The sequence below is a fragment of the Nothobranchius furzeri genome, chromosome 9 (assembly GCF_043380555.1).
Source record: "Nothobranchius furzeri strain GRZ-AD chromosome 9, NfurGRZ-RIMD1, whole genome shotgun sequence".
Classification (NCBI taxonomy): Eukaryota; Metazoa; Chordata; class Actinopteri; order Cyprinodontiformes; family Nothobranchiidae; genus Nothobranchius; species Nothobranchius furzeri.
In genome coordinates this window covers 33,013,975-33,038,581 of record NC_091749.1, presented here as the reverse complement: position 1 = coordinate 33,038,581, position 24,607 = coordinate 33,013,975, and the positions used below count along the sequence as shown (strand labels likewise).

Here is a 24,607-nt window from a genome sequence, read left to right as displayed (position 1 = left end):
CATGTTTAGCCTTTAAACCGGCGGTGCACATCAGTGCGCTAAATACCTCATAAGTGCATGAATAACAGATATGTATACGTTTATTTTTCCCTTTGATTTCACCCCACCGCAGCTCCAATCCGCACAAAGCATGAATCATGCACCCTGCAGTAAATTACAAAACGCTGCCTGCGTAAAACAAAAGATCCATTTCCACATATTTTCTCTCCCTCTCTGCTTTTCACGGCAAAAGCCACACGCAGTGCAGTTGAAAGGTTGCTGCAACAAATCAGCACGTCGGGGGCTCATAGCTCGGAGGAGTGCTTACCCTCTGCGGCCACGGCGCACCGGACCAGAAGTGGAAGCAGTGCCACAGACAGCAGACGGTTCGCCAGCATCCCCGCCGCTGTTCCGGCGCGCAGTCTGCTCCTTACACACCTCCCCCTGGCGTCCGCCTTATGCGACCGGCGTCCATCCGCCGCCGCCGCTCCAGGGTGACCTGCCCGCCCATCACTCCTCACACCGGGAGCCATATCCAGCGGAAAAGTTGCTGAAGTTTCGCTCTTAAATTATACATCGGACCAATCCACGTGCGTGAACGGGGAAACACGGCCGGGCTCGTCGTGTGTCCAGAGAGCGAGCGAGCGAGCGAGAGAGAGAGAGAGAGAGAGAGAGAGAGAGAGAGAGAGAGAGAGAGAGAGAGAGAGAGAGAGAGAGAGAGAGAGAGAGAGAGAGAGAGAGAGAGAGAGAGAGAGAGAGAGAGAGAGAGAGAGCTGAGAGCTGGGTTGAATGGATGAGATGTGGAGAGAAGGGTGGGGGTGGACGCGGTGTTGAAGGGGAACTAAATCCGCCCTATCGCTCCGCTGCGCACTGTCCACAGCGGGTGGCGCAGCGTTGCGCCCACCGGAGGTTTGATATTCCAACTGCTGCGGATGGATGGATGCTGGACGCCGAGGTGCATTCAGGTGAGATTCAGTCAGAAATGTGAGCATTCAGCAGCAGTAGCACCATGGGAGCAGGATGTTTAAGTCAGCCAGTCTCCTGGTCAAAGTGCGCAAAAAGAAAAAAAAACAGAATCAGTGTTAATTGGCTCGAGAAACTCTGAATACTGTGGAGGGTGCCCCCTGCTGGTTGTAGGGCAAGCAGCGCTTCATATGCAGCAGGTGCGTTTCAATATACCTTTCAAATGAAGGCAAATGGACTTCTTTGGTTTCATGAAGACGTTTCGCTTCTCATCCGAGGAGCTTTGTCAGTTCTGACTGGAATATGGGAGAGTCGAGATTATGTTATTACCGGTAAATAGCATTAGAGCTGCGCAGTGGTTAGAGCTGTTGCCTTGCAGCGAGAAGGTGCTGGGTTCGATTCCCGGCCTGGGCTCTTTCTGCATGGAGTTTGCATGTTCTCCCTGTGCATGTGTGGGTTCTCTCCGGGTACTCCGGCTTCCTCCCACGGTCCAAAAACATGACTGTTAGGTTGATTGGTCTGTCTAAATTGTCCTGTAGGTGTGTGTGTGTGTGTGTGTGTGTGTGTGTGTGTGTGTGTGTGTGTGTGTGTGTGTGTGTGTGTGTGTGTGTGTGTGTGTGATTGTTTGTCCTGTGTGTCTCTGTGTTGCCCTGCGATGGACTGGCTCTCAGTCCAGGGTGTACCCCGCCATATTGCCCATTGGCCGCTGGAGATAGGCACCAGCCCCCCGCGACCTCACATGGACAAGCGCGGGTTCAGAAAATGGATGTATGGATGGAAATAGCAATAGACAGCTAGTTTATAAACTCGACTCTCCCATATTCCAGTCAGAACTGGCAAAGCTCCTCGGATGAGAAGCAAAACGTCCTCAAGAAACCAAAGAAGTCCAGTTGCCTTCATTTGAACCCTTTTGGCTGACCTGGATGACTGAGAACCTTCACCAGCAAATCAATATATCTTTATTCATTATTTCATTTTATTTTAATGACTGGATTTTAACAACACAGACAAATGATAGAAATCGAACGTGAGGCGGCAAAAGGAACCATCACCACACATGGCCATGTTAGTTTTATTGGCTGTGGTTCCTGGTTTCGGCCACAAGATGTCAACCCTACACTCACAAACTGCGGCTGGCTTTGATGGTTCTAAAATGACTTCATATTCAAATTATTGTAAAATTAGAAGACAAAAAATAATTCAGTGAAGTGTTTTATTACGCAATCTAAAAAATGAAAAGTTGCCATCTAACCAGTAACTCCAAACCTTTTAGATCACATAATCCTGCAGGATTTGTCCCATATTTGATGGAACTGATCTTAATGAAATTGTTACAGGGCCAAATTTGAGGTCAAGACCCCACCGCTGGTCGCATAACACCAAGCTGGGGGGGGGGGTACCTGATGATCACCATTATTGATGCAAAAGGTCATAAAGGATTATAAGTAGTGTAACATGGGTCAAAGCAGTTTTTAAATGACGTTTTGTTGTCTGTAATTTGTGGGTCAAGATGAACAGTTTGGGGATCGTTCTAGGACATCAGTTTAGAGATTTTGCTGCAAGACTGAAGAGATTAAATAAACCACACAAATAAAAAATAAATAAAACCCCGATGGAAAGTTTTTATAGTTAGATAAGGCAAATGCTATTGAGCCTTAACCTAATTCTAAAGCATGGTCAAGGTAGGTTGACGATCTGGTGTTTGCTCAATAAGGAACCAAAAAAATTCACAAAAACTGATTAAAATTACAACTATTGTGGTAAATTTTAAACTTTGAAATGTGTTATTTAAGCTACAATTTGGAGTTTTCCCCTTTCAGGATTAATGCATGATTTTTTTCAAAATCCATGAAAGTGATAGTCTTATCATGTGCTGTGATGTAATGCAGGCAATACGTCTCTTTTTCTTTTTTTTTTGGCTAAGCCCATACCCCATGCTGTAGAGCCACATGTTATTTGAACTGAGCACTGGTCAGCACTAACCAACAGCGTTAACACAACGGCTTACGTACAGATGTCAATCACAGAGCAAACGAGCATTTGAGTACGTATCTAGGCCGATGTAGAGTTGGCAACCTTTTTCATGGACAAGCAAGTCTGAAACGATAAATAAATAAATATATATTCATAACAACATGAGAATAATTGTAAAACAATGTGTTAATCGCTGCTTGTCGGCTAGAGGTGTGCATTTATGAACGAAAGGCGTTGCTTTTGGCTTGAATAGGAGAGTGGAAACACCGGTTTATGGTACGATACATTTGTCAGCCACTAGATGGTGGCGTCGGTTTAAAAATACTGTGGATTATAGCTTTAATACTAAATTCATAACATTACATAAATAGAAGCACCTCTAGCTGTTACGGTCCAGTAGTCACTGGACATCTATGATCATGTGAATGTTTGTCTAAATTTGTGCAAAAAAACTGCTAAATCCCTGCTTAATTATCAAATAACGTTATTCACGGAGTAACCAAAACACCCAAACTTTAAATTTACTGTTCATGTCACAAAGGGAAGAGGGAGTGTTTGGGTGTGCCTGAAGCAAAAACAGGAGTCAGGAGGAGTTGCATCAATAGATTTTTTTAATTCAAAGTGAATCTTAACAATAATACACCATAGTCTTATTTTGACACTCACCAAAAGAGTCACCTGGAAAACCCGCTTAATGTGACAAAGTAGAGAAGGCTTGGTCACACCTAAATTACTGAGAACTAGAGAGGAAACACTATCGCAAAGTGTAAGAGACATCACATCCATAGAGTTAGTTTTCCCAGTCCTCATACTGTAAATATTGCACAGTGCAATTGCTACATGGCAAACTAGTGTAGCACAAAATAAAAATAATAATAAAATAAGCAACTGAAACGAAAACATAACAAAACAAAGCCACAAAAATCTACAGGTTTTAAAAGAGTAACAGTTCCGATTCCATGATGAAGTGTAATCGATGATGCAGTCTGAACAGATGATTCCATAACTTGCAGCGTGAATTAACTCTGGAACTGGCAGATGACCAGAAGACTCGCAATGAGCAGTTTTTGGTTAGAAACAAACCTTATCTGATTAAATCAAAGCATCACACTGAAGCACATTTAGACAATTACAGACCCTGAATTAAGATCTCTAAAGGATTTTCTTCTGATATCAAAGCCTCGATTTCAACAACCGTAGATTACAAAACAACATTTTATTCTGCTAAATCTTACAGTAATCCTCAAAGTATCCACGATTCAACGTGCCGATCACTTTAAAAAACTCAAAACATTTGACAGGTTTCTCTCCTCTTGCATCCATTCTTATAAGTTTGGGAGAGTTGATGCAGGCGCATTGCTGGTGAATACCTTTGAGGGGATCTAAAGACAGGATTACATTTCACATGCTTATCATTATTGGTGAACTATCGCTAGCATTAACCTGCAGAGCTCATGCCTCTTCACAATAAACTCATTTTTCCAAAGTGAAATTTTAATGAGACCAGTGATTAAAAATAAATAAAAACAGAAGCTATTTAAAAACAACAGGGTCGATGGTTACATGTGAGCTTTTGCAGTCGTTGACAGAGAAATTACAATCTCTCTTCCATCCAGAGCAGGAAATAAACATCCAGACTGACTCCGGTGATGTCAGCTGCGCTCCGGTTCCTCCCGCTTTTGTATGCGCGACACAACACGGTGAAGTGACGTTATGTGTTCATGCAAGCTAACGTAAAGCATGGAGGTCACCTAAGAACACTTTGTGGTGCAATGACCGCACAATGTAAAGTATTGCATCTGCTGTTCAGCCAGAGCGACTCAGAGTGTCGTATCATTGAACATCCAACTGTGTTCCAGTCCTCACAGCGAGGCTTTGTCATCTGAGCCGATCAGGCGCCAAATTCTCTGGACTGAATCCGATAAAAGGACTGTTTTGAGTATTTTTTGGCTCCTCGTGGCCTACATTAACTATTCGTTGGTTTCTTCTTTGTTTTGTCTTCTTCTATACTGAATTCCTTATTCCTCTGAATCTCAAGGCACACATGCGCAGTGCTGCTTACACTGAATTTCAATAAAGAACACACATCAATGGCCGCTGCTTTGCACTGACGAAACATTTTGCTATGAAACACTCATAAAGGGGAGAGCGATCTGGACACAAGGCCGTTTAAATCATCAAACTGATCATCAAACATCGAACAAAGGTAGCGGAAGAGTTCAAAAAAATTGTGGGGGTAAATTTATCATTCAAATATTTCCAAGCTTCATTATTTAAGTGCTTAGTGGCAAGTGCGTTTGTGTGTGAGCTGTGGAAACATTACAGAAGAGATACGATGGATTTTTTTGTTTTATGGCATCTCACAGTGCTCCTATAACTCACAAAAATAGTACGCAATATCCGAACAACGAGAAAGTTAAATCAAACCTGCAAGCTACAGCTTCAGATGAGTACGAAACAAACATGAAAACGTACAAAAATTAATAATAATTAAGTTACACCGATAAACATCGTTTATATGAAGCGACGAGCCCGAAAGGTTAATATAAGGGTTAAAATACTGATGCCAAAAAAACCACACACAAAGAAACGCACGCACCCCGAGGAACAACGAACGCAACTAAAATGTTCATCGTCAGCAATACAGTAGTTACAGTGACACTCCAAATAAGAACGCAAACACAGAAATCAAACCCACTTCTATTTCAGATAATTAGGGACCAACACAAAGCGCTAGGTTCCAACTCAGAGAGAAATCACCTAATTTCACAGCTATTGAAGTGGCAATTATCATATAGCAGCTTATCTATGATACATTCAAGAAAGAAATGATACGACTCATTAAATGCCCAAAAGGCTAGACAGAACATTGAATGTTTCTTTTTCTATTTGTTTTTTTCTTTAAATATAAAATTTTTTTGTTATTGTTTTTAATGAAACCCCATCCTACGACTATAGTACGACCGAGGCCTACGCAAACAAGTATAGCTACCTTGCTCGGGAAATGAATTACAGTCTTTGGTGCTGCACAAGCAACTTCATTTGAAAATCAAAAGATGAGAAAAAACAGTACGCACATAACTGCTAAATGAACAAAGAAAATGCACACACAGCATATATATATATATATATATATATATATATATATATATATATATATATATATATATATATATCCTCCCTGATGGAATGTATAAAAGAAGCAGTTGATAAGCCTTCAGCCTTTAACAAATGGTGTGACGTAAAAAGGGAAAAGTTAACTTTGTCACACATGCATAAATGAGGGAATTGCACACAATTAACTCACACCGTATCAAGCATCTGTACTAAATAGTCTAGCTCTATAATATATGTCCATATATGTGTGTGTACATCAAATACTGCATGGTTTGCTCAGGCTAAGAAGATTCCATACCGTAAATTAATTTGCGATTTTTTTGTTAAATCTTACCTAATCAAAGCCATGCCCTTCACACTTCTAAACATCTACAATTAAAGGTGAAAACACTCGAAATGAAAGCGGAAAGACGAAAAATCAAATAAAAAGAAACAAAAACGAATATAATCGACAACTATTTAGATTGTATTGCAGTTTTTAAACAGTACAAATACTGTTAGTAGTGAGAGTTTCACTAAATAGAAAGTGATTATCAAATATTAAGCAACACTCAGTACTTGCACTTTGTACACTAGTTCATTCGGAAACTGAAAGGAGGAAAAAGTTTTTTTGTAAGGAAACAGCAGGCATTCGCAAACAGCAACGCAAGCTGTTCTAGAGAACAGAAGAGAAACTCACTACAGACAGAAATATGCACAGACTCCAAAAAACAAAAAGAGAAGCACCGCTGTCCGCGATAATATAGATCACATCCATGCAGGCTATGCATGGACATATACACATGTGCATATACATACTCACACATAGGATGCATCGACTGATTGGAATTTCAAGTGCTGCAGTCCAGTACATTAATATTCATGTATATTGTCATATATAAGTAGTTAACAATAACAACCTCAAATATGTAAGGCACTATGGCTGAGGACAGTTATACAATGCAGCGAGTCCTGTGACACGAACAATAAGAGCAACGTCTATGCATCTTTCCGTTTACATTTTTGCTCATGCAAGACCACATGCAGCGTGAGGAACAACCCTAGTTAAATCTGATATTTGACTTGACATTGCGAACACCAAAAAGACACCGAAAAGGTACAAATACTTCAAACGCGGTACAATGTACACTGTGGACGACGTGTGCATCTGTCGATCTAGACCTAGAGACTGAGATGGCTTTACAAATGTCAAAGTGTCTTGCACACATAAGAAGGCAATGTAGAAAAATAGCTGGGACCAGCAGGAGGGGGTTCTAACGATTCCACAACACCTTTATTATTAACCTGTCTTGAGGAGTATTCGTAGAAGATCCAATGCAAAGGTATATCAAATGTGCAAAACACATTAGGTGTGAGCTGATGACTCATTCATTCTTTCAGTCTGTCATTCATACATTATTCCTTTCTTGATTTTTGCCAAATCGTCGCCATCATTTGAAGTTTTTCTTTCTTTTTTTTAAAGCTTCGTTCATTTACACCCAAGTCTACATGATTCAAAAAATAGCTTGCGTTCTCTGTGGTTGTGCCCTGGTTTTCAGACCTGAAAGCCATGTTGTTTGTGGTTTTGAGATAGATTTTGTCCTTTTTATATTTTTTAGCCCCCAGGTGGTAGAAAATGTACCAGAGCAGCCACACTCAGATGTAGGGGTACTGGTTTATTTTGGTAGGGCTGAGAGGGAAACTGCCGTAAGCAGGCGAGGCGATGTAAGAGTGAGGGGGGAAAAGAGGCTTGAATTGGCCCTGCGGGTGTAAAGTGGGGGAGGGCAGCAGCCGCGGGTTGATACCCACAGCCACCTGATGCACAATGCCTGCCGGGTGTGAGATGCTGTAGGTGGGCTGGAGGACAGGACGGGAGGCCCCAGGGGAGGCCAGGAGGTGGGCCACAGGGGCAGTCGGGACCAGCGGACCAGATGGAGGGTACGACAATAAGGTAGGCTGGGAGTGCCCAGAAAGGTGGGGGTGGGGGCCTGTTGTGTGGTTGGGGCTGCTGTGGGAGAGGGTAAAAGGGTGGCCGTGCATGGTAGGAGGGATGTAGGCTTGCGGTCGGCGGTTGGTAAAGTTTCCGTTCCATTCCTGGTGGCAGGAACCAAAATGCTGCACCTGAAAGGAAGACAACATCTGATCACTGACCCAGCCTTTCCTCTGGGAGTGCGCGGCGCATAACATAACAGACGTGTTTTACCCACGAGCTGCCTTCCCACCGAGAGCTTTTCAGATGTAACATGGCAGCAAAAGTGTTCCACTCACCTGGTCCCACGGGGTCTCAAAATGGCCGGGAAAAATTGCAAGTATCAAAAAAGGTCTGTGGTTAATTTTCTGTTGTGCTTACCTCGACTACTGCGGTTTCACAGGTGGTGACGAACTTTTCTTTACTAGTTAAGCAACTGGAAATTTGCAGGTGACTTTTATTTAGAAAATTGCCAGACGTTTTACACTGCTTTTGAATTTGACTTCCTGTCCTGAAGCGTAAATTTAACGACGCATTCAGAGGACATTACACTTAGACGTTCCGAAGGCCCAACAAAAGAGGCTCCTAGACACGGCTTTCCAAGATTTTACATTTAAATACATCTTTGTCCATCATTACAACAACCTATCACAAAAGCAAAAGTTCCACAGTAAAACATCTTCAGGCATTAACCAGATTTGACACCATCTGCATGGATCCTGTTCCTGTGAGGATGGATCATGCTCTCTGGTCTGCCACAAAAAAGACAAATCTGCAATTCAGATGTGCTCTTTATCACCCTGATTTATCAAATGAAGTCGCAGCCACCTGTTCTTACACTCAGTTACAGTTGGCCAGCGTTTTTTGTTGATTCAACGGCAAAACCAGAACACTTGCTGAATGTAACAACTTGATGTGGAAAGGTTAAAAAATGAGAAAACTAGAAAACATCCAGATGGTTGTTTGAGCGAGAGGCAACCATGTTAGATCACCTTAACAAGAAGAAATGTTTATCATAAGGATGGTGAGCCTGTTGGGAAAAAAGAAGAGCGACGCTGTCTCACCTGCCCAAAGCCAATAGGTTGCTGTTGCTGGGGCTGAAACACGGAGGTGATTCTCTGGGGCCTGTTGAGGAGCGGGGTGGAGTGGTGGTGCAGTCGCCCAGGAACGCCTCGCCCTTTGGTCTGGCACGAAGACTCTAAGACTGAAGGAAGAGGTCATAACGGTCATCAAGAGGTAACAAGGGAAGGACATGCAGACAAAGATAGGCGGTAATGTAAATAAATACAGAAAACCTGGAGCCAGACTATCAGTAACAGACTAGAAATAACACACAAACAAGACTGGGCACAAGCTGGTATCCAACAACTGGAAATGCACAGCAGATCCTGATGCCCACTTGGAAACTACTACGGGAGGAAGGTCTGAAGGCTTATCGCTAATTTTGGCTGTCTTGGATCAGCTCCAAATCTTAAAGCGTAGCTGGATGTGTCCTTTCATGTAGATGTTTATAAATAGGTGTGTTATGGAGAGCTGGGAGAAGCTTGTAGCTAAGCCTGATCGTAGAGTTTTGAGTGGGATCACATCAACACCTATAAATAAACCTGGCACTACTAAAAATAGGAAGCTGTGCCCTTTTAAGTTGGGCTTCAGTTCCAACTGTTTGGAAACTCTGTGTGTGTGTGTGGGTGGGGGGGTTGGGGGGGCAAATCCCACACGAGCGTTGTCAAAGATTGTTATACCATGCATAACTCAACATCAAATATTCCATCCAGCAGCTTTACGGAGTGAACATCCACACGGATGCAGCTGATCCCAGCAGAGTCAGTCTAGACTCAGAATTTTTAAAAAAAGTGTTGACACCATGCAAGAAGCCACTCCAGAGATTACAGCAGATCCATCAGGGTAGGAAACCCATAATCACCTGTGAAAACCTCTGTGGCCTACTAACACAGCATAATCCCAGGCCACGTGCCCTGTGGAGCAGACAGCAGCAGTGGTGACTAGGCCTTTAGGCTGACATGACCTAATCAGGGGCTAGTTAGCTGTCTGAGCGGATTCGAATGCAGCGAATCAAAACTTCTTTTATGTCGTCATCTTTCTAACTTTGATATTACAGAACATAACTTTTTACATTACCTGTGTTACCAGGCGCTTCGATGACGCCACAGTTGTTATTGTTTTGCACGCGCATCGGTGGCACCACAACAGTGCGAACTGTTGGCTTGCTGGGCTCGGTTTCCGGGGCGACGCAAGCAACACGAGGCTCGCAGTTCTGGTTGCTGTCGGCAATGTATCGCCGCTCTGTAAAGGGACTGTTGCTGTGGCCGGACGCTCGCGATGCAGGCGAGCTGTCCACCGTGTCGCAGCTGCTCTCCTGCTCGTCGTCTGACATGCTGCAGGAAGGAGGCCAACCAAGAAGAAACACACACTTTAATTCAGTTGCAAACAGACATCTTTAGGTGTGTTTCCACTCTGGGAGCTTCAGGGTAAACGTCAAAAGCCCCATTAAAAAAATTCAAAAATGTTTCTTCTGGTCCTCTGAATGGATCAAATTACGGCACACTGCAAAAGAATAAAACTTTTAAAGCTATTAATGTCCACAAATGCTTTTTGGTGCTGATCAGTGACATCACTCACTGCCGACGCAGTCACGATATGCCGACGTCTATGCCTTGAGAGGGCTGCATTTGTATGGAGACACAAAAGCTGAGAGGACCGGGCCATCGTATCTCCCGGTCAGTTTCCCCTCCCAGAAATTACCCTGAAGCTCCGGCAATGGAAACACGCCTTGCTTATGCTGATTTTAGAGGAAAAGGATTTTGGTCCCTAATTAAGGAAGATATTAGCATGTTGATAGAAAGCAATGTCTTTCCCACTAGGAAATGTACAAAAGAGGAAAAGCAAAAAAGTGTAAAATAATAAATAATCTGAGTGTTTTCAAGATTTTACAGATGTATTTTTTTAATTCAATGCCTCGACTCTACCTGTTGGGGTGTTTGCACGGGGAGTTGGACTGGGCCGAGGAGCTGGTGCTGAGCGTACTGTCTGGGCTGCTGAGAGAACACACCCTCTCCATACTGACGGTGCTCTGACATGCCTCACAATCTGCACTACCTTTACATCTGGCAGCAGGAAAAGATAAAGAAAAAGTCAGTCACCCAACTTTCACACCCTTCAAGATTTTGTTTTTCTTTGAGCTATGACCGTTTGCGACAAGTTTGCAGTTTGGGCGAATGCAAAACTATCCTACGTACAAAATCAGCGTGATTCCGGTTTAAATTCTGCACATTTCCTCACAGGTTTGTGTCGCCAACAGTTGCAGCTCAGCTGTTTCTTAGTTGATACTCACTCCCCCATCGAGTGTCTCTGTGCATCATCCTCCTCCTCATCGCTGCTGATGCTGATGACACTAACAGCCGGGCTGGCAAGGTCAGAGATCACCATGGCCTGCCGCTGCTCCTGTGAAACGGAGAGCTCCTCGCAGTCTGGCTCCACTTTACAGCAATTCTCCTCATCCTCAGCGACTTGCCTCCCTCCCACAGAGTGCCCTTCCTCTGGACATCTGGCCTCCTCCTCCTCTATTTCTTCAACATTCTTTGCTGTATCGGCCATCTTTGGGGACTGGCATGCTAAGTTTTGGATGCCTGTGTTATGGGAGGTGTTCCTCCCCCTACGCAGGAATAAATAAAATAAATCACGCTCAGACCGGTGCATGTCTGCACATTATTACACATCTGGATGAAACCTATGTGATGTTACCTGTTCACACACGGTTTTGCTCTCTTGTTTGCAGCTGGCTGCGGCCACACCACATGTGCAATGCCGATGTTGACTGGCTGGTGGGTGGGCATGGTCATTTGGTTGGTTAAGAATGGCTGAGGGTGTGCAATCATAGAGCTGTAATGGTTACCATGGGGACGCACTTTCCTGCAATAAAAAAAAAAGATCATTAAAATTTAGGCCAGAAGCTACTAAAAAGACACGTGTGACTCATGAATCATTAACATTGGTGGGTGGGGTGGAGGATGCTGAATCAGACTAGCGCATCTACCGATGAAGCACAGCAACTACGGCTCGAATAGAGACAGATTACACAACCTCCTCATATGACAGAATGCAGACGATATAATCAAAGAGATGCAAAAGGAAAAGCATCTTACCCCCAGTCACCTATCCTCTGAGAGCCTGTCACAGTGTCTGATGCCAGAGTGGTTGGTTGTGGGGGCACAGATGTCACCTGCTGCCAAGTGGGCACCAAGATCTGCTGTGCATGGCTCGACCAGGCCTGTAGACAAAAAACAATCTGCTGATGCTTTCCATAATTTCAACATCAAACTTGAACTCATCATCAGTTTAATTTTAAATTTAACAAACGCATTACCACCTACAACCACCCCCCTACCTGCGTGATGACTCCAGGTCGGATTTGTATTTGCTGAATTGAAGGAGCTTGGGTGACTAGGGGTACAGAGGCCTCCATCCGCACAGGGTAGCCAGCGGGCTTTGCTGTGTTAGTGGGAATACCTGCAGAATTAATGGAGGGAATCATGTATGACCTTAGGTAACCCCCCAGAAAGAAGACCAAACCAGTAAAAGCAGGAAATACAGAACATGCCCTACCTTGTATTGCTGGGGGACACAGAATGAGAGCCTGCTGAAACGACTCACTACATCCAAACTGACCACTACCAGCCTGCAGTGGTATACCGGGGTGCATTACAGAGGGCGCTGATGGAACCAACCCCTAAAAGGAGGTAAACAGCATATCTGACTGTCCTGCTAAGAATGACAAATTATAGCACACTACAACCAGTAGGGGGCGAAATCTCAAACTGCTGTTTTTCAGCAAAACTGAACACAATAGCCTGTCTTTAACTTTAGGAAAAACATTTGCTTATTTATCAAAAATAATTCGGAATCAATGAAGGACAGAGATCAAACTTCAAACATATTTCTATTGAGCTGCAGCAGCAAACAGTTAAAACGCCTGTATGTGAAAATCCTGATGAACTGACTTCCAAATTGAAGTAATTCTTTATAGACCAGGTTTGTGCAGGCTCGTCTTCTGAGATCCTTCTAGCTTGGAAACCGTTTTTTCTATCAGGAGTTAGCTGTAGAGTTTGAAACAGACCAGAGTGGAGCACATGCTCCTGCTTCACCACTAACGCTGCTCTCGTGCCTGGGCATAATCACATTTAATGGATAATGAGAACTAGGGCTATATTGTTCTGCTACTGCATGTAGCCCAGCCCCCACACACATGACAGGGAACACAAAGCAGTTTTAAATGGGTAATACTAAAATAGTTACAACATTCTCCAGTAGAAGTTTTTCTCTACAATATATATATATATATATATATATATATATATATATATATATTAGTGTAGAAATGTTAATCTCATAGATTAACATTTCTACACTAATATATATATATATATATATATATATATATATATATATATATATATATATATATATATATATTAGTGTAGAAATGTTAATCTCATAGATTAAAGGTAAATGATCAGATTTGTTGTGAAACTGATGGCTTCAGCTCTAAACAGGAAGAACAGACTCCTAACATAACTGTATCTGTTCTGATGGAGTCAGTTCTGAAACTAAAGACATCTAAATATTTGTTTTTTATTTGTTTGAGTTCTGTGTAATGGATTTTTAAAAAAGCCAAATAAAGGGGGTAATGCTCCTCTGTTCTCCTCAGCAACAACACTGATTCGTACCGTTGCCATGACCTCAGAAACATGACGTGATTTTGTTACCATGACAGCAGCTTGGACGCAGCAAGACGGGCAGGTCGGCATACAGAAAGGCAATAAAAGCAAGGAAACATTCTTTATAGGAACAAATAACCAAATAACCTGCAACACCTGGTATTCCACTGGTTGGACATTTAAATGTAAAACCACAAAACGACACCATACACTCACTTGCTGTTTGGGTTATCTGTTTAAATAATTATTTCCTGGTCTAAAAGTGAAAGTGGAAACTTAGATGGACATGAATGGGGTCAGTGGAAACACGTGGAGCAGCTTACTTGAGGGTGGACTGCTGGGATCTTGCTGAAGGGGTGGTTGGCTGAGGCAGAAGGGGTATTTACAGGCCTAACGAAAGGCCCTTTGTTTCGGTTGGCAGCCTCGAACGCACCGGGGCGAGTCCAGCAAACATCCATGATATGGAAACAAGACTTCACACTGCAGAGAGAAAAGTGGCATGGCACATTCACGTTACGTGGGACAGCCATGATGTCGACTGTGTCTGGAAATCAGAGGTAAGGGGAACTTTACTGGCTGCTGTGCGGGAAGTCGAGCAGGTGTTGCATCGTCACAAACGGGTGGACGAGAGCTTCAGCGGGGGCAATCCTCTCCTCTGCATCAATCAGCAGCATCTTCTTCAGCAGGCCCACAAACTCCCGACGGTCGGCCTTTTCTGCTAACAAGTCACTACCTTCCAGATTCATCATCAAGTTCACCTGGATGTTAAAAATGGGTTGAAGTATGATCTTCATCAGAATACAGAAAAAAGGCATAATAATAAATGTGGTCGTGCAAACCTCTCGAATAAAAGGATTTTAATAAAGTAATTATCTAAAAATAAATGTTAAATGTCTAGATGGAGGATTCAACCCGTAAATATCATTCACAACGTTATATTTAGTTTCTTAGGGGAAGTCGTGGCTTGTTTGGGTTAAAGCTTTTCCTGTAGTCAGGTTTTTATAACAAAATTTTAAAAACACGTTTTTAAGATAGTTAAGACATAGATTCTTTAGTTCTGAGGTCCAACTAGGGTTGTCACGGTAACCGGTGTAGCGGTAAACCCCGGTAAAAAAGTTGGCAATAACTGTCTTGTTTTTTAAAAAACTATATTATCTTGGTGGATTACCGTGGCTGCGGTGTAGGCGCCGTGACCCTTACCAGCCACCGTATCATCTGCTGAAGATGCCGGCGGCACATACGCACTTTGTTGTTTACAACCAAAACTTTCTTGAAGCTAAAGCTGAAATAATGGCCAAAGGAGGAGACGGCAGCGTTCAGGACATTTATTATCCCTCAGAGAAGACAAAGTCGGAATTACGGGCATCTTTTGGATATTTGAAGAATGCCGAGGGAGTTTATAGAAGACGGACGGCTATCCTGTTTGCAGCACATGCAGAAAAAGTGTCTGTGAAAGGCAGCAACGCTTCAAATCTCATGACACATCTGTGTGACCATCACCCACAACTCTACAGTCAACGCAAGGCAAGCTAACGTTAGCGTTTTAGCTAAAATGCGTGATCCGAGGATTTTGGTTGAGGGAGAATGCAACGAGTCGCTATATAAAGCAGCCGCAGCGCCGCTACCTGCATATAAACCGTGTCACGGACACCGCCATGTTGAAATGACGCTACGCATTACGGGACTTCCAGGGGCAGATAAGAGTTGGTCTCTCTCCGAGAATAATTATGAATTTAACAATGATTACTGCCTGATGACATTTTCCCACATCTGCAAAGCTCACTGGAAGGACACAAACCGAGGACAACATTTTCCTGATATAGGGTTTATTACTCAATTAAGGGTAAAAAAGTATCTGATTAGAAGGCTACTTGAGTACTGAGTATCATCTGATCTAATATATTTAAAATGATGACATCAAACAGACATGAAATAAGAAGTTATGGGCAAATATTGGTATTTTAAAGACTAAAGGGAAAAAATGTAAACAAATAAACAACATAATTACAAACTAACACATTTTAGGCAAAATTTAGACACAAACTGAGGACAATATTTTCCTGACATACAGGGTTTTAGTTGTGTGAAAATGTAGCACGTTTAAAAAAAATACCGCGATAATACCGAAAACCGTGGTAATTTTGGTCACAATAACCGTGAGGTTAAATTTTCACACCGTGACAACCCTAGGTCCAACCTGTCCTGTCACGATCACTGTGGCCTGTTAAGTTAGTGTATTTAAACATACGTGCACTATGTCGTCCAAACAGCTGAAGATGTACTTCCTTGCTTCCTTTGATTTCATTCCAGTCTCTGTTTCGTGCTCATCTGTTGACTAAAGTGGAGAAAAGGATTAGAAGAGGAAACAAGATGGGAATTTTCTGAAACTGTTGTTGTTCGAGTTGTTTTTCAGAGCCTTTTTCCATCTCCAGAGATACTATTTTGATAGAATATTTAGTTTTTCCATGTCAGAATTTCATCTTTTAAATTTCTGATCTAAAGACAATTATTATGATAATAATAAATGTAATGGGGGATTACTAAGTCTAATTAACATGGTTCTACTTTTTCCTGTAGTTAAACATCATGCGGACTCTCACCATTTAGTTCTAAACTGATACATGAAAATATACTGATTACATTTTACTTCTAATTATCTAATCTGGAACCTGATTTTCTTTCCTAAGAAATGAAAGCATCTATTTCACTGAGAAGCAAACAGAAATGAGAAAACATGACTTTCCAAAGAATTAGCAGAGGTTTGTGCTGAGAGAGGAAGGCTAATTTCCCACTGAGGTGTGCAAACCCTCCTCACCTTCAGCCTCCATGCTGCATAAGGTGAATCGGATTCTTTGCAAAAGAACCGTGCTGTCTTCGTCCCCACGTTCAGTAAATGCTCTCCAGGTAAACCTTGTGTCTGTGAGATGTAGCGAATCTGTGGGACAAATGAAAAGAAGGGAAAAACACACAAAAAAATAAATAATAAAGCTTTTATTTTCTAATTTCCACCGTTTTAAACCTGTTTTATAGCTGGTGTAGGTTTTATACTCTCACTCACTCTAAAACAGCTCTGTGTACTGATGCTTAAAGTCTTTCACAGAGACATCTCACTTTCAGTTCCCTTAGAGCTTCAGAGTGTGGATGTGTCTCTGTATCCCTCCTGTGAAACGTCTAGACCCAAAACAAAACATAACTGACTGTAGCTTGACTCTGAAAAATGTCAAGGTCTGTTCATGAGGGCTCTGGTAGAAAGGCGGCAACAGACTCGGTGCCAAATGCTTTCCTGGGGAATGAAGCTTGACAGTCAGATGCTGTGCTACAAAAATGTCACATGCAGGTTTTGTGAGAGGAGAGTGGCGAGAAGCCCTGCTGACGTCAATCACACCCAAGTGTAAAGAACAACGACCATTAGAGACTTAGGGTGGCTAAGAGGAGGGAACGAAGAGAATCATTGAGAAGTCACCATGGAGAATCGCATTCACACGGCTATAGCAAACGAATGTAACACAAAAATTTGGTGTTTCAGGACAAACTAATCCTTGCTATTGCTGCGTTGCATGTTTTACATTTGCTGTTTGAAGAAATGTTACTGGTAGATCTGCTCTCCACAGGTTGCTCTGGTTGTATGGTTTTAGTAAAAGTCACCCTGGCTTTATACCGGATGTGTAATTGTAACAGAACTTCTGCAAACTATTTTATATGGTTAATAATCGCCATTATAGTTGACGGGTGTGTTTCTACCTGTTGCGAAGCATTGCATCTTGGACATGTCCCAGAAGTGTAGTGGTGCTCTGCTAAATGTATGCTTCAAGTCCATTTTTATGTGTATATGTGTTTTGTGTGTGTGTGTGTGTGTGTGTGTGTGTGTGTGTGTGTGTGTGTGTGTGTGTCTCAGTTGCACTGCAATGGCAAAAAAAAAAATCCTGACATCTCACATGTGAGGAGATGCTGATGGGACAGCGGAAATCTCCAACCTTTCAACAACAACAAATATTTCTCTATCTGTATAATTGTGCACCAATATCTCTTCATTATCTCATTTTTCATTTTAAATCTATTCTTTCTTAACAAAATAGGGATAACAAAAACTCTATTTCAACATACATTACTCTTAAAGCCCCCTCCCTTCCTGTTTGCATCCCATCGTAGCCGTGCAACTTCATGCAAACAGCAACGAGACTGAAAAAACAACAGATGTGTGCGAGTAGAAAATTATTCTGACAGGAAAACCCCTTTTTCCTCAAAGGCCAGTTCAGAGACATCACAACCGAGTGAGATCACACGAAAGTGGCCGCCTAACAACAACTATCTAGTGAGGTTTAGGCAGCTGAAGGGCAGTCTTAAGTTTATGGTTCTCCTGATAACTGAACACACTGACAAACAAAGTCTTCCTCAGAATGATAAATAAATGTAGAGCTCAGGTTTGGTAAGACAGCCATGCTTACACACAACTCATGTTTAACACTAATATATTCTAAAGAGAGCTATTTATTTCCAACAGCTTTTACACTTCTAAACCGTGCTAAGCCAAGTCTGTTTCCTATCACTAATCCACCTACATCGTCTCATTTTTACTGATTCATGACACAAGCTAGGTAAAGTCCCAAAGGTTAAAAAAACGATAAGTGCGGACAAGCAGCAACCGGCCATGACTGTTCTGCTTTGTTTCTCAAACACAAAACATGACAAAAACCACAGATCTCACTTTTCCTGGCTAACGTCAGTCAGTAATAATCAGATGCTGACTGAATCACAAGGTTTGTCACATCAAAGCATAAAAGAGCAATGCACGCTTTGCAAAGTGAAAGATGAACAGACTCAGAGATGAGGTAAGGCACTGGGTGGAGGGAGGAGCCCGAGTTATAAATACAGTATGCTGGGTGGATGGAACAAGATCCCATGAAGAAAGGGGGAAGCAGATCCACGTTCTAGCTGAATCAACTGATGAACCCTGGATGACACCTCACACTAGGAGTCAGCTGCTCAGCTAATTAAATAACTCCTAAATCACCGTTACCCTTCAAACGACAAAAAGAAATATCTAATTTATTTGTACTCTACACCTTTTCCTTTCAAAAGCATAAGATGTCTTTGAGCTATGGGAAAGTTACAGTTAAAATCCTGTTAAGTCATCACACACTGGTGAAATTCATCTCCACATTTGACCCATCCCCATAGGGAGCGGTGAGCTGCAGCTGAACTATTCGGCGGTTTAACCCCCAAATCCAACCCCTTAAAGCTGAGTGTCAAGCAGGGAGGCATTGGGTCCCATTGTTCAGGTCTTTGGTATCACCCAACCGGGATTTAAACCCCAATCTCCCAGACCCAGGGCAGACACTCTACCACTAGGCCACTGAGAAGGTCTGTGTATGCATATTGACATTTTTTCAAATAACTAATTGCTCTTTGACAGTTGATAGTTCTTAATTTGTATGTTCTTGTAGCATCTGACCACCCATGTGCTACAAGAGGGATCAACACAAGAATGACGCTATAAAAGAGAGGAGGAAAGTATCTGTCCACTTCTCATGGGCAGGAACTTTAAGAGCACTAAGGAGGCAGTCAAACAAAGTTTCCATGTGTATTAAGTTAGTCCACAGCAAACCTCCAAACATTTTCAGATGGTGGGGTCCATCCTCCTCTTATCAAAGCTAAGCAGCCCTCTAAAACGCTGAGATGATTCAAACCACCCAGGACATTTCTGAAGCAGCTTTGCAATGTGCCGACCTTCTTCTACAAAAGCAGATTAATCATCTTTAGACCGCTGCCACAGCGCTCAAGTCAAATCTCCTTCGGAGATGTTGAGTTATCTCTTGTGTCGCAGTTATGTGCAGGGGTGAAAAATGATGCCGGGGCATAAAAATACAGTGCTTTGAGTGCAGTGAGCAGAGGTGCTGAATGCTGTGGTGTAGGATGCTGCAAGCGACAGAAGAGGATCGGACTGAGATTCTATTGGCAGCCTTCGAGTGTACGGAACCCTCCGATGGGGAAAGACGCTCAGCAGAAGCCCAGATCAGTCGAGTCTGAGGAAGATGCAATCAGGACTTTGCTGGAAGGTGAGGGTGAGGGGGGCATCCAACAGCTTTTAATAGACACGCCATCAATCACTAGAATATGCACTTCTGCTTACTGTAAGGCACACCAGCTGACACAATCCTCAGGGCGGGTACGTCACAGAAGAACCAGTTCACACTCGGCTAAATTTGTATTACTGTAATTCAGTTTAACTCTTCATTGCTTAAATTATCTATTTTATAAACTTTGTTTTAGTGTGTAATTATGCACAAAATATTTCTTTCTTTCTATCAGCATTTCACTTTGAAATATTCTGTTTAGAAAACATAGCAGTGATTTGTTTATTACAGAAACTTCAAGAGTGGGTTAACTAAAGGCAGCACATAAACAAAAACAAACCAACTTTTATTGTGGCATCGCCAAAATTAGACAGTATAAAGGGGAATGAAAAGTGAAGAAGAAAAGGAAAGACATGAGAAATAAAGACTGTATAAAGATGTGTGGGATGGAAAAGGGAGAATAAGAATCGGGAGATAACTTAAAAGAAGGGAAAGTCCACTTAAAACCCATTAAGGCCCTGAAAAAAACAGTTTCCACATTGAAACTGAATCACGGAAAATGAATAGAAAAGTAGATGTTGAGTCACATTAAAACCTGTGAGACAAGAATGAAAGGAGCTTTGTGCTGGGATGAGAAAACACTTAAATCCTGTAAAATGCAGAGATGGGTGTGGGGGGTTACCTGGTCGTACTCCAGGGCCCCAGGGTAAAGAGGCCAGCCCAGAAAAAGTTCTGCCATCACGCAGCCTAGGGACCACATGTCTATGGCTTCACAAAACTGTAGTCCCAAAATAATCTCTGGAGCCCTGTGGAACGGGTAAAAAATACAGCATAAACTGTTTATCTACAGAAAATACAACTATGACATTTTATCATTAGACCAACTCAACAAGTACTTCAGAAATACAGACTTTGTCATCCCTTAAAAAAGCCAATCTCCAAATATTAAATCACAGAGCAAAAAACCTACACAAAAAAATGTTCTGTAAGAAAAAAAAGGAGTTTTTAATCCACAAATATGAAATCTACACACCATTTGTTTCCCCCAGAATATTTTCACTGCTAATTCTTGTTTTTGTTTTTTTACTCAGAAAAACAGTGTTGATGTCTTGATCAATTAAACGCCAGTGTTGAGGAATTACTGAAGACAGCTAATTAGATAGGATTGCACAATGGAGCCAAATGACTCGTAGGCCAGTGTTGTTTGTGCTGTACAGTGCCAAGTGTGAGCATGCTGTGCCAGTGGGTTACCAGGTCAGTCAGGCTGGGATCACAGCTTTGACAGGCTGTTCTTTCCGCTCTAATTTGACAGAAAGAAAGCACAGCTACTAGTTCATTTACTTCCTGGCTCAGTGTTACTTCATAACATACACTCTTGTACTGTATCATAGCAGGAATGGCTAATGGAGGCGCAAGATTGATGGTTGTGAGGAAGTTTGTTTAGAACATCACAAGGCCTTCAGAAATGCCAAGAGCTCAGAAAGTGTGAAGAATTCAGAGGTCTTATGTTGCTAAAAGCCTCTGTCCAGGAATGACCTCCAAGTGGAGCAGGGCAAACCTTTACAAGTATTTGGAGTAAATTCACTTGTCTACCCAGAGTCTTAGGCCCTGTTCAGACTTGGCACTAACTTGGCTGGTTAAACAACAACCTTTCTTCAGTATTGGTGCTGTGCGTCTGTGCACACAAAACATATCACTGAAAGCTCAGAAACCCATGATGTGATGAATGCAGAGTGTATTGAGGTCTTTACTCCATAAATAAAACAAAAAACTAACACCTAGGTGAGTCAATTGAACAATTCTAATTTCTATTTTATATATTTTGCCAGTTTTGAAATCCGGGTCTCTATAAAAGAGAATAGCACAATCATTTTGTACATTTCTTAGTTATCTCTGTGACAGAGATATGTGGCATGTGTGTGTGTGTGTGTGTGTGTGTGTGTGTGTGTGTGTGTGTGTAGGTGGACCTTGACAATGTGACACTCAACAAGTGTTGTTTAATTTCCAAACAGGACTTTGTTGGATTACTAGAAACTTTCCATCACTAATTTGGATTTGTTTACATCAGTCAGTTTAGCACACTTACAAGTAAGGAAAATCTTTTCTACTTTGCACCAATTTATTTAGTATCTAAAGCTACGATGGCAAATTAGGAGAAAAATAAATGGAAATGAAATACGGGCTCCGGTTCCGGCAAAAGCATCTGAGGGAAGACACCCGAGGGGAGGGGTGAATGTTCCGTGACCATGTTTGCGTTCAAACCCTAGCTTGTTCTGTAAATTCACTAAAGCAGCTTTAATAAAACAAATAGTCAAAATGTACATTAAGTATAATTACTGGTTTGTAAAAGTGCCACTTTGAAGGCCAGACTTTCGATCAGAAGGAGTTAATGTGGCTCAAGACATCATAATGACTTGTGGAAAATTTGTATTGATTTAGTATCTCATGAGAACCACTGAGTATTTTTGAATGGGATCCTGCTGGAGGGAGAGACATGATGGAGCCAGTGTCTTAAAATCATTATTTTACACTTTAAGGCATTTCTAGATTGAAAGTTCATGACTTTTTTCCTAGTCTTGTTTAGTCTTGTTTGTATCTTGTTTTTCCCAACTGAAAGAACAGTATTGATGCCAGACGGACAATTTAAAAACATTGAATAGAAAGAACAAAACAGAAAACAGCAGGTCTCTCTCATACTGTCTGAAGAGACAGTAGTGTTGCCATGGTTGCACAGCTCCATCTTAATCAACCCAAGTAAAGCCTCACTACTGTTCAGTGAAACCAAACCCGTTTTCCATCCCGAGGATGTGACATGCGAGCTCTGGAGCCAGAGAATACCAGTGAAGCAGCAGCCTCGTGACTTCAGCACCACGTGCAGGAACAACCGAGCAGGCAGGCAAATACGACAAAAAGCCACATGATGGACTTGTTTCCTGTCTTTGTCGAGTGCAGGCGTGACAGGCTTATGTGATAAAACAGGACCGAGTAGATGACGAAAGAAGACTTTTGTCAGTCAAGTTTAACAAAAGTTCGTGTTTTAATGTGTAACGACTTGATGCCTCAAAGGTGCACTTCAGTAGGCAGTTATTCAGTCAAAACCAATTCAGGTTTTATGACCACTCAGAGCACATTCAGATGAAAGCAACATCACTGCACTTTTACTGTCTATTTATTACAGCCGGACTGATACTTTAGAGTGAAAGCAAATGCGTTTTCACCACGTCACAAGACAAAAAGATGCTTATCAAGTCGGCTGACTGTAAAAAATTAATGACTGAGAATGAGATGTTTGTTCTACGCAATATCACTTTCTCCTCATAACCTCAAAAGGTTTGTGTATAACATCATGTGCTTTGTGTGAAATGTTTTCAGTCAATGAAAAGAGAAAAAAAGGGGAACTTTTTGCATCTCTTGATTGTAGTCTCAGTTCTTCCATATCAAATGATATTCCAGTTTAGTGCTCACTTCTAGTACTTTAATCTGTCTTTAGCTGTATTTAAACAAAACAGACGTTAATAAAGCAGAGGCTAGCTGTGAAAACAAGTCATTGTCTCACAATAACTCCAGCTTCAGGACCTAAAACCCCTAATCCACAATGGTTAGTGAGCACAGCTTTAACAGCAAAGACACTGCAGGTATGCACACACAGAAACAGAAACAGTGAGGTTTAATTTGAAAATAAACCTAAACTAGCTGTAACAATTAAAGGTACATCCTGCTTTTATTGCCACATGTTGCTTTTTCCTTTGCTCAGCTTCTTCCCATCATACCTCTGTTTTGCTATTTTCTCTTGTTTCTGTGTTTGTTTAACCAACACAGGCATGATGATATCAATCAATCAATACTTTATTAATCCCAGAGGGATCCCAGCCTAATGTATGCATAAAGCTGTAGTCCTTAAAGGTTAGAAGAACAAGTCAAATATTGTAAACAAGTTTGTTCTTTTATCACAAAACCCATGTTTATCTGCCCCTGGCTGCATTTTCTGACTTCATGTTTAATAAATTGGACACTGTTGACTTCCAGCATGTCCCCAGTTGCTTTGGGGCAGCAGAAATGAGCTCTCATGAACTAGATATGTCAAAAATAAAAGCAATGCTAGGTATTCCCATGCACTCAAAATCTCAGCCAGTGAATGTGTGTAAGAACACAACCCTCTTCTGGTTGACTAAATTAGCGATTTATTCTTTGTGAATATTTGTACTTCCATGAATCTTTATTTGCTATAACCGCCATGGTGGACAAGATAAGTTATCTTCTTATTTTTTATTCATGGACATTATCTCAAAGTCCAGAAATAGACCTGTGATCCACCCTGTGCTGTCCTCAAAGCGAGGGAGTGTGCACAGAAGAGCAAACAAGAGAGGCAAACATATCAATAGCTGGGCATTGTCCATGCATGCCTACACTGTTTTAAATTAAATTTAGATTCGGAGAAACTTGTGTCGACCTAAGCTCAGTCACAAAGAGAGACTGAGAACATGGCGGCTTCATAATCAGAAAGTGGAGCCTTGCTTCATGGTTCTTCCAGGAACTGTAATTCCACACACTTTCTGGCCATCCTGAATTATTAAGTGGAAAACAAAGGCCGCTTGGCAAACAGACAATGAAACACGTGCACTCTGATCTGTCCAGACCTTCAATTAAGGCTACAAAACCTGAGACACCTTTTACATGTGTAAGCGTCTCGGTGTGCTGACATGGAGTCGGTGCTTTGAACGGTTTGTTTTCCAGTTTTGGTTGAAAATCGACTTTGTGTTGATGGTTAACAAAAGACACCTGCTTCGATGCTTGTTATGACCACATAAACTATTCAT

General features: G+C 41.9%; 2 protein-coding genes across 6 annotated transcripts in view; both read right to left on the bottom strand.

Annotated features, from left to right (window-relative positions):
* Positions 1-3,364, bottom strand: part of kiaa1549lb (KIAA1549-like b) — a 124,549-nt gene extending 121,185 nt beyond the window's left edge. For all 3 annotated transcript variants that reach the window (XM_070554781.1, XM_070554779.1, XM_070554780.1), the window contains exon 1: positions 308-3,364. In XM_070554781.1, the coding sequence (XP_070410882.1) occupies positions 308-512 (205 nt within the window). In that variant the 5' untranslated portion in view covers positions 513-3,364. The remainder of the gene's footprint in view (positions 1-307) is intronic.
* A 145-nt stretch (positions 3,365-3,509) lies between these two features.
* Positions 3,510-24,607, bottom strand: part of hipk3b (homeodomain interacting protein kinase 3b) — a 39,639-nt gene continuing 18,541 nt past the window's right edge. Inside the window, exons 3-17 of one of the 3 annotated variants that reach the window (XM_054731877.2) lie at positions 20,473-20,596; positions 16,532-16,651; positions 15,965-16,051; positions 14,290-14,474; positions 14,040-14,196; positions 12,605-12,728; positions 12,387-12,508; positions 12,145-12,269; positions 11,744-11,911; positions 11,334-11,654; positions 10,969-11,106; positions 10,121-10,377; positions 9,906-9,957; positions 9,046-9,185; positions 3,510-8,133 (exon numbers count right to left, since the gene is read on the bottom strand). In XM_054731877.2, coding sequence (XP_054587852.2) covers positions 7,628-8,133; positions 9,046-9,185; positions 9,906-9,957; positions 10,121-10,377; positions 10,969-11,106; positions 11,334-11,654; positions 11,744-11,911; positions 12,145-12,269; positions 12,387-12,508; positions 12,605-12,728; positions 14,040-14,196; positions 14,290-14,474; positions 15,965-16,051; positions 16,532-16,651; positions 20,473-20,596 — 2,626 coding nt within the window. In that variant the 3' untranslated portion in view covers positions 3,510-7,627. The remainder of the gene's footprint in view (positions 8,134-9,045; positions 9,186-9,905; positions 9,958-10,120; positions 10,378-10,968; positions 11,107-11,333; positions 11,655-11,743; positions 11,912-12,144; positions 12,270-12,386; positions 12,509-12,604; positions 12,729-14,039; positions 14,197-14,289; positions 14,475-15,964; positions 16,052-16,531; positions 16,652-20,472; positions 20,597-24,607) is intronic. The other 2 variants (XM_070554784.1, XM_015952800.3) reach the window with 2 other exon arrangements.